The following is a 9745-nucleotide window of genomic DNA, read 5'->3' as shown; positions in this document are numbered from 1 at the left end:
CACACTAAACACTTAAAAATATTCTCAACTTAGGAATTCAAGTGCTATTTTTGTCTCCAGTTTACAGATGAGGAAACAGTGAGGCAGAGATATTAAGTGACTTACTCAAGAACACAGCTAGGAGATGACAGAGCCGGATTCCAAGTCAGGCAGCCTGAGCTCACAGACCACTCCCACTCCTCGCTGTCTGCTAGAGAGGATGCCGGATGGAAATCACTCGTTTCCTATTGACCTCCACTGTCTGATAGAGAGGATGCCGGATAAAAATCACTCGTTTCCTACTGACCCTCAAGTCCCTCACTCCAGGAGCACGTTCTCCTCTACTTGGGTCATTCTGATCGTGATTTCTTCTCTTCCAAGCCCACTTAGGTAGTGACAATCTACAGGCCCTTAAGAGCCATCTTACTTGGTGTATTATGGATGAGAAAAAGAAATAGAAAGTTTCTTGTACTGTGTTTATTCTCTCCAGGATTTTAAGTTTCTTAAAATTAAAAATTTAAGTTTCCATTATTCTCCCAGGTTATTCATACTTTTATCAGAATGAAGAGTTTTATTTTGGGCCCTTTGGGAAGTTTAGATAGAATAGACTAAGTAGAAAATATCGACAAAATTAGATGCCATTTATTAAGTATATACTACTGAAAAACACTACATCGTATCTGGTCTTCATAATGATCTTGAAAGTTCAGAATTACTGTTTAGTTTTAAGTGTGAGGAAACCAAAAGTCTTCATAATAGCCAAGAATACTGAGGGAAAGTTACATTTATATACACATAAAATCACATAAGTATTACCAGGAATCCTCTGGAAATATAATCATGAGACACTGATTTTAAGTGATTTATGAAAATGACGTTGATAAATTATGAAAGAATGGTTTCCATGGCTATGAACAAGGGATGACACAGCGTAATGCAATTTTCTGGCGGCCACTTCAATGTGCTGCCTAATTTGAACTTGAAAGCTGCAAGGAGTTAACTTGGTTATTCCCTGGAAAGATCCTTTGCAGATCCTCGCTCTAAGGCAAGACAATAAAATTAGGAAGAGTAATGAAATTAGAAACCCCAAGCTTAGAGGAAGAACAGTGCTCACAAACGCACAGATGAAAGGCGCAGATGTCACAGGGTGAGGGTTGCTGGGGAATGTCTACTTGCATTTCTTCCCTGAGGCTCCAGGGGTGGGGTTCAGTGTCTGATAAGCATCATTTTCACAATATTCTGCTAGAAATAGAAGCGGCTAACTTGAAAGCTGCTGGGGCCTCCATGACTGGGCTGGGGAAGGGGCCGTCTTGGGGAGAAAATGATGTAAGACAGTGGTTCTCCATCTCTGGCTTGCCTCAGAATCACCTGGAAGGTTTGTTAAAAAAAAAAAAAACAGACTGCTAGACCCAGATCTCTCAGTTTAGTAAGTCTTGAGGTGGGCCTGAGAATTTGCCTCTCTAACAATTTTCCAGGTGATGCTGAGCTGAGAATCCAGGTACCACTCTTTTAAGAATCATTGATTTGGGAGAAGTTTGATTAGCTTTATTCATTTTGGGTAGATTTCCTCCTTCCTTCTCCCTAGTCTCAGCCTCTTATTCTTTTCAGGGTCTCCTCCTTGTTCTATTGTTGATTTTGTTTTCTTTGATTTTGTTTTTTTTGGGGGGGGAGGTGGGGTGGAAGAAATGAAAAATCAGGCAGCTGCCACTCTTCTCCCCACCCAGAAGACCCTGGGAGGCAGACTGTTCTGAGGGGAGGCTCCCCCAAGGAGAACGGTCTCCCCCAAGGAGAACGGTGCGTAACTAGCTAGCTGTCCTCTGAGCTCTGCGAGTTTGTCTGCTCAGCTCTCAGTTTATGCTGCTGGTGGCCTGAGTCCAGCTGTGTCAGGATGGGAAGTCAGGCTTCTGTCTTCAAACGCTACAAATGTCCTCTCTTGTGTTTCTTTCTTTTTATTTATTCAGCTGTGGTGGGTCTTGGTTGCAGCTGACGGGCTCTCCAGCTGTGGCACACGGGCCTGGGAGCGTGCTGGCTCAGTAGCTGCCACCCTCGGGCTTGGTTTCTCCACGGCATGTGGGACCTTACTGCCCTCTGACCAGGGACCCACCTGCATCCCTGCATTGCAAGGCAGAGTCTTAACCACTGGATCACTGCCCCCTGTTGCATGTCTACTAAGCAAACAGTCTCCCACTTTGCATTTACTTTCCTCTGCCCCTCTCTCTCTACCCATGCCCTTGAGGAGTTCTCCTTTGAGTCTTCCTGCTTCTCTCCCGAAATGACGCAACTGTCAAAAGCAGGTCATGCTCTTAGAGCGCTCAGTTGCCTGACACCATCTCTGAGGCTTGTCAACCCCACATCCCGACTGAGGACTGTTTGATGGCTGACGATTCTTTCTTTCTTTTTTTTAATTTTTAAATTTTATTGAAGTGTAGTTGATTTACAACATTGTGTTAATTTCTGCTGTGCACCAACGTGACTCAGTTATATATATATATATATGATCGTTGAAGTTTCTTAATTAAAGAATTGTCAGACTGGTTCAGGGACTGAAATTTATGGGTCTGTTTTGTGTATAATTAATATTAGATGTATGTGTTTGTCTGACCTGGGAATGAGTTCTGGCCACTTTTGACGTTTTCCCAAGGCCAAGACAAGGTAAAAATAATAATTTAGAATGACTAGCTTCCAAACACTGTGGACACAAATGATGTTTCAAGGTGTAATTTACATTTCAATACAACCATTGCTGTGGGATGCTCAGCACAATAAACCTCTGGGGATACGTCCAGCCTGTGCAGCCTTCGATTCAAGCAAATTGAATCAATATACAGTGAGTTCCTGTATTAACATGCAGCTTAGGAAGCATTTATGCTGAACTCAAAAATCTAATTCGTGGTTTCCTGTTTGGGGTACACTGACTGTTTATTTCATTTCCAGTTCACCTGGATCTGTAATAACTTCTCATTAATTTCCATTCAGAGGGAGACACTTCCTTTCATCTCCAGCTTTTTCACAAAAGGCCCAGGACCCCAGTGTGCTAGAAACAAATGCTAGAGAGAATTCAAAATGAGGACCTCTGATTAAAGTGCTTAGGACTCCAGGTCATTAACAGGAAGGAGCTAATAAAGTTCATTATATCAATAGTGGAAAGAGGATATTGGCAATGTGCTTTTCTAGGAGTTCGTCTCTTGAAATGGGGTGAGCTGGGTACTGATGGAAAAGTTGACCAACTGTAGCTCCTTTTGATGAACAAGGTCATAGTTGATCCTTGATGAAGGAAAACTGCAGCTCAAAAGCCATCCTGTAAATGGAAAAAGGACTCCCAGAAAGCCGAGGAACTGAGAAATGACATCATGGTTCCTATAAAGTTGGCTTCATTCAGGAATATAAAGTGTAGCAAATTGGTGGTCTGGGGGTTGGCAGAATTGACATGGCCAGTTCTAGAAAAAGAGCCACTTTATTCACCAGCCTCACATGGAAGTCTAGCTTTCAGAATTCTGCTCATGGGCCATCATCAGAACAACACAACCGGGAGCACTGGCTGGCCGCTGTTAACAACTATCTTTGTATCGTATGACCCAGCAATTCCACTCCTTGGCATATATCCAGAAAAGGTGAAAACTCTAATTTGAAAACATGCATGTATGCCAGTGTTCATGGCGGAACTATTTTTAATAGCTAAGACATGGAAGAGTCTATGTACAGATAAATGGATAAAAATGTGGTATATGTATATAATTATTGTTGTTGTTCAGTCACTAAGTCGTGTCTGACTCTTTGCCACCCCATGAACTGCAGCACACCAGGCTCCCCTGTCCTCCACTATCTCCAGGAGTTTGCTCAAATTCATATCCATTGTGTCAGTGCTATCTAACCGTCTCATCCTCTGTCGCCCCCTTCTTCTTTTGCCTTCAATCTTTTCCAGCATCAGAGACTTTTCCAATGAGTCAGCTTTTTGAATCAGGTGGCCAAAGCACTGGAGCTTTAGCTTTAGCATCGATTCAATGAATATTCTGGGTTGACTTCCTTTAGGATGGACTGGTTTGATCCAAGGGACTCTCAAGAGTCTTCTCCAGCACCACAATTCGAAAGCATCAATTCTTTGGTGCTCAGCCTTCTTTATGCTCCAGCTCTCACTTCCATACATGATCACTGGAAAAACCATAGCTTTGACTGTATGTACCTTTGTCGGCATAGTGATGTCTCTGCTTTTTAATATGCTGCCTAGGTTTGTCATAGCTTTCCTTCCAAGGAGCAAGTGTCTCTTAATTTCATAGCTGCAGTCACCATCTGCAGTGATTTTGGAGTACAAGAAAATAAAATCTGTCACTGTTTCCACTTTTCCCCTTTTGATTTTCCATGAAGCAATGGGGCCAGATGCCATGATCTTAGTTCTTTTAATATTTAGCTTTAAACTGGCTCTTTCACTCTTCTCCTTCACCTTCATCAAGAGGCTCTTTAGTTCCTCTTCACTTTCTGCCATTAGAGTGGTATCATCTGCTTATCTGAGGTTGATGATATTTCTCCCAGCAAACTTGATTCCAGCTTGTGCTTCATCCAGCCTGGCATTTTGCATGAGGTACTCTGCATACAAGCTAAATAAGCGGGGTGACAATACACAGCCTTGTCATACTCCTTTCCCAATTCTGAACCAGTCAGTTGTTCCATGTCCAGTTCTAACTGTTGCTTCTTGACCCTCATTCAGGTTTCTCATCCATGCTTAGCACGTGGCAGAATCTCCTTCCTTTTTAAGACTAAATAAGATTTCTTTATGTGTATATGTTACATTTGTTTTATCTGCCAACGTTTCTATAAATCAAATAACTAGATTTTAGGTTCTCCTGGGGCTCCTGTGTACTAACACACATCATCTATGGATACTAACAGTTTTGCTTCTTCCTACCTAAACCTTCAGGTGACTCCTGGCCCCAGATTTCCTGTCCTCTTTTCCTGTACACAGATTGCAAAGTCAAATTCTGGTAACTAACTATGGCTTTGTTGCTTCTGGAGGTCTCTCCACAAACCCCGCAGCTGCTCTGCTCAGGGAGAGCTGTGCTGCCGTGGACAGGATCCCTCCTGGTCAGGCCCTCCTGGGCAGAATTAGCCCACATTCCCCGCCTCCTCTCCACTCTCTATCTCAAGCTCACGCCGAACCCCACGACTCATGTTCCACAGTCACTTCTTGAGCTAGCTTCCTTTCGCCCCTGTGGTCTCCCTGCCATTCCAGACCCTCATTCTCCGCCAGTTGAAATTCCACCGATCTTTCCATGGATCCTCTTAAGTAATATATTCTTTTTTTTCCCTTAAATATTGGCCCTTTAAAACAATAATTTTATTTATTACCTAGTTTTGGCTGTGCTGGGTCTTCGTTGCTGCTTGGGCTCTTCTCTGGCTGGATGCATGGGCTTCTCATTGCGGGGGCTTCTCTTGCTTCAGAACATGGGCTCTGGGGTGCACAGGCCTCAGGAGCTGTGGCTCCTGGGCTCTAGAGCACAGACTTGAGAGTTACGGCACACGAGCTTAGCTGCTCTGGGGCCTGTGGGATCTTCCTGCATCAGGGATCAAACCCATGTCTCCTGCGCTGGCAGGCAGATTCTTTACCACTGAGCCACCAGGGAAGCCCAAGCGGCACATTCTTGATAAAGATTTATGGAGATTCCTTCCTGCCTTCCTGAGTCTGACATGAACACTTGAAAAAGGTCATGAAAGTGAAAATCGCTCAGTTGTGTCTGACTCTTTGCAACCCCATTGACTATACAGTCCATGAAATTCTCCAGGCCAGAATACTGGAGTGGGTAGCCTTTCCCTTCTCCAGGGGATCTTCCCAACCCAGGGATCAAACCCAGGTCTCCCCCATTGCAGGCAAATTCTTTACCAGCTGAGCCACAAGGGAAGCCTCGAAAAAGTTCATAGTGGGAAGGAATTAGAATTAGGATGAGATGAGTGCAAATCCTGGTTCTCACCATAAGAGTTTTGTGACCTGGTCAGTCGAGCAAGTCAGGTGGCTTGGTTTCCTCATCTGTGGAATCAGAACGCTGACGCGCGCTGGAGGCTCTTGGGAGGGTTAGCTGTGGAGCAGCCAACGCCGGGTGACAATGAATAACTGCGGTGGGTGTTCGCTCTCACCCCTGTGGTCTCGGCACCGCCAGCATCACCACCACCCCCTTCCCGAGGCATCTGCCCCACGCTGTTTTGCTTCACGGGTCCGTGTCCCGGTGTGACCCTCAACTGTGTCTGAGTGTTCTTATTTCTGAAGCAAAGAAAGCATGGGATTCACAGCTGGATAAAACCGGTTGACAGCATGGTAGTCAGTTATCAGCTCTGTGGCCTCAGTTTATGCATCTGCAAATGGGAGCTTTTGTAAAGTTTAAAGTATGTAAGAGCCTTGCTCATTGCCTAGCATATAGTGAATGGATTATACACACATGTTGACCTGATTTGGAATTCTAGAAATTCCATTTTTAACCTGCTTCTTGCAGATACAAACTACACTTTCCTACATGAGCAGTGCTGGGCAAGGGGTCCCATTATTCCCATGTCATCTAGGTCACAGCTGATGTCCTCGGTAACTCGGCAACATCTGTCATGGGACTTGTCACGTCCCCTGATCCCTGCCTTGTCTCTGGCAGCTGCTGAAAGTCAAGCAGTGTACCAATGCAGTCAGTCTCTCTGGCTGGCAAATTATCTCCCCTCCAATAAATCCCGGCAGTCCTCTTCAAACGTGCTTGCTCTGCACCTTGTGGGACGCAACTGTTGATGTTTCTTGGCTTTGGGCCTCTCCCCATAATCGCTCTGACAGCTAGCTTTGCTAGACGTATTTTTAGAGGACAGAGAAGTTTTTGTTTGGGGCCAGAGAGAGGCTGGGTTTGCACCATGAAATTGATAGCTTGCCCTCAGGAAATAGAAATGTTCTATTTTGCCTTTCTCTGACAGCTATCATTTACTGAATATCTTCCTCAAGTCAAATAAAAGAGCAACATTCTGAAAACATTTCTCTCATAGAGATCGGGCCCATGGGGGCTGATACCTGACTTTTGTCCAAAAATAATTTCAAGTGCAAGAGCGTGGCTGGAGGGCAGCAGAATGGAGAGCAAGGTCCTGGATCTCCAGGGCTTTCCCTGGGCCCAAACCATAAAACGTGAGCATTACAAAAAGAAATTGACAAGTCTACAATTATAGTAGGAGATTTTAACACACCACGATCAGGAACTAGCAGGTTAAACAGATAAAATTAACAGGAGTTGAACATTTTGAACAATACCATTAAAAGCTTTACTTAATGCAAGAGTGGCAAACTTTTTCTATAAAGAATCAGATAGTGGTGTCTTCGCCAGCCTGCGGTCTGCGACGGCCCCGCCTCAGCCCCGGGCACCGGCGCTGCAGGCCAGCAGCTGGGAGTCCCGCGCCCCTCGGACGGCCGCGAGACTCGTAAATCTTTCTAGGAACAGTGAGAAAGACAGAAGAACCCCTTGGACTGCCAAGTGCTGCTGCCACCATGCCCAAGAGAAAGGCAAAAGGAGATGCTAAAGGTGACAAAGGGAAGGTGAAGGATGAGCCACAGAGGAGATCAGCACGGTTGTCTACTAAACCTGCCCTTCCAAAACCAGAGCCCAGGCCAAAAAAGGCCCCTGCAAAGAAGGGAGAGTAGCTGGCCAAAGGGAGAAAGGGGAAAGCAGAAGTCGGCAAGGATGGGAACAACCCTGGGAAAAACCGAGATGCCTCTGCAGTCCAGTCACAGAAAGCAGAAGGCACTGGGGATGCCAAATGAAGTGTACCTTTTTGATAGCTCTGTACTTCTAGTGACTCTACTGTTTGAAATACTATTTTTAAATCAACTTTTATAAAAATGTTGATTTTTTTTTTAAGTTATGTTGTTAGCACATGAAATACTTTGTTGTTGTCTTTTGTGGAAAGGGCAAATAACCACTAGTAGAATGTTTCAGAAGCTGGATTGAAATGGAGGGAAATAGAAGTATTTGAAGATTATTCTTGGTTCCCGGGAGAGATTCTTTGACATTCACACATGTCAGCCACTATGGCTCAGAAGCCTTACTGTGATGGAGAAAAATTACTTCATGTCTTCTCCTTTCTTGATGTCATCAGCACATTCTTGACTTCCTGAAACCAGGAGTCATGATACGGCCTTGACACCCCTAGAATCAGCTGCATCAGGTAAAAATACTCAGGCTTTCTGGTGATGACATTAAGATGGTTTTGCTCAGAAGAATCAGGATTCCTGTTTGTAGTTTGTGAATCATCTCATTTATAATCCTGGAGTTTTTAGTTCCTTTCCTCCATGTCAGAGTTGACCTGTGAAAATCTCTTAAATGCCTCATGTGAAATAATCACCCTTTTTGAAAATTTTTCCTGTTTATTGTAACAACAGACTTTGTTGACTTTTTGGAGAGGGGAGTTTGAAAGTTGTAAGATGTTATGGAATGTCACCCATGTCCTCCTGGAAATAACTATTTTTGAAAAGTCTCTTATAAAGCTGGATACAAGTTAGACTCGTGGTAGGGGAGTGATCATTTCCTACTCAAAAGTCATAAAGCTACTCTTTACTGCCTTTAAAAAGTTTTATAGTTTGCTTTTCACATTGTCTTTAGTCCTCTCTGAACTGATTTTTACAAAAACATGATATAGTAATTCAGTATGTTTTTTTCCATATGGTAAGTGGTTGTTCCAACACCATTTTCTGAAAAGTTCATCCTTTCCCCAATGATCTATAACACTGACTGTTTTCATAAATCAACTTTCTTTGTGTGGAGGGGTGGGGGAGTCTGTTGATGGTTTCTGTTCTGACTCACTGGTCAAGTTGTCTAACCTTGTGGCAGTACCATACAATCCTGAGTACTACCACTTTAGAAAAAGGTCTTGATATCTCAGGACAATTCCACCTCCACCTTCAACATCAACAAACTTTCCTTCCTTGGAGTATCTTGGCTATTCTTAGCCAATGACTTTTCTATACAACTTCTAGAATTAGATTGACAAGTTCCAAATCAAACAGATGAAAAGTTGAAATTTTTATTGTATTTGTATTGAATTTATAGATTAAGTATAATATTGAGTCTTCCAATTCATGAACATGGTATAATTCTCCATTTATTTAGGCTTTTAAAATATCTTTCAATAAAGTTTTATAATTTTCTCCAAAAAAAAAAAAAAAGAATCAGACAGTAGTAAACATTTTATGACCACACATGGTACACTCACCTTTCTAGCATAAAAGCAACCATAGATAGTAACTCCATGGAAGAAGATGACTATGTTCAGATTAAACTATACAAAAAGACAAAAACAAAACAAAACAAAACTGGCTGTGGACTAGATTCAGCTCTAAGGTTGTAACTTCCAGACCCTCTGTCCTAACTGATAAAGTCTTTTACCCAATACACAAGGAATATACATTTAAATCAAGTTCCCCTGGGCCATTTAAACAATTAATCATAGAAGAGAAACAAAGAACGCTTCACCAAATTTCAGAGTCAATAACAAATGACCTCTGATCTCAATATAATTAAATTAGAAATAAACAATAGGAGTATAAAAATATATTCTGTAGCATACTCCTAACAGAGCTGTCACGGTACTTTAATGTACCATGTAATTCATAGTAGCAGAAGATTTAGGAAAACTTAAATGCCCATCAATAGAAGAAAGGGTAGAAAAGGAAATCTGTGATACAGTTATATAATGCAATATTATACAACAGGTAAGATAACTGGTGTGAACTTAAAGGGATCCAAAAAAATGATGATAGAGAAAA

General features: G+C 42.8%; 1 protein-coding gene across 1 annotated transcript; it reads left to right on the top strand.

Annotated features, from left to right (window-relative positions):
• The first annotated feature begins 7307 nt into the window (after window positions 1–7307).
• On the top strand, window positions 7308–8550 carry LOC110130471 (high mobility group nucleosome-binding domain-containing protein 4). Its single transcript, XM_020882489.2, is given in 1 exon segment — window positions 7308–8550. A coding segment is annotated over 1 exon segment (273 nt). The 5' UTR covers window positions 7308–7471; the 3' UTR covers window positions 7745–8550.
• Window positions 8551–9745: the final 1195 nt, after the last annotated feature.

This window comes from Odocoileus virginianus, chromosome 28, assembly GCF_023699985.2.
Source record: "Odocoileus virginianus isolate 20LAN1187 ecotype Illinois chromosome 28, Ovbor_1.2, whole genome shotgun sequence".
Classification (NCBI taxonomy): Eukaryota; Metazoa; Chordata; class Mammalia; order Artiodactyla; family Cervidae; genus Odocoileus; species Odocoileus virginianus.
This window is presented reverse-complemented; position numbering and strand designations above follow the sequence as displayed.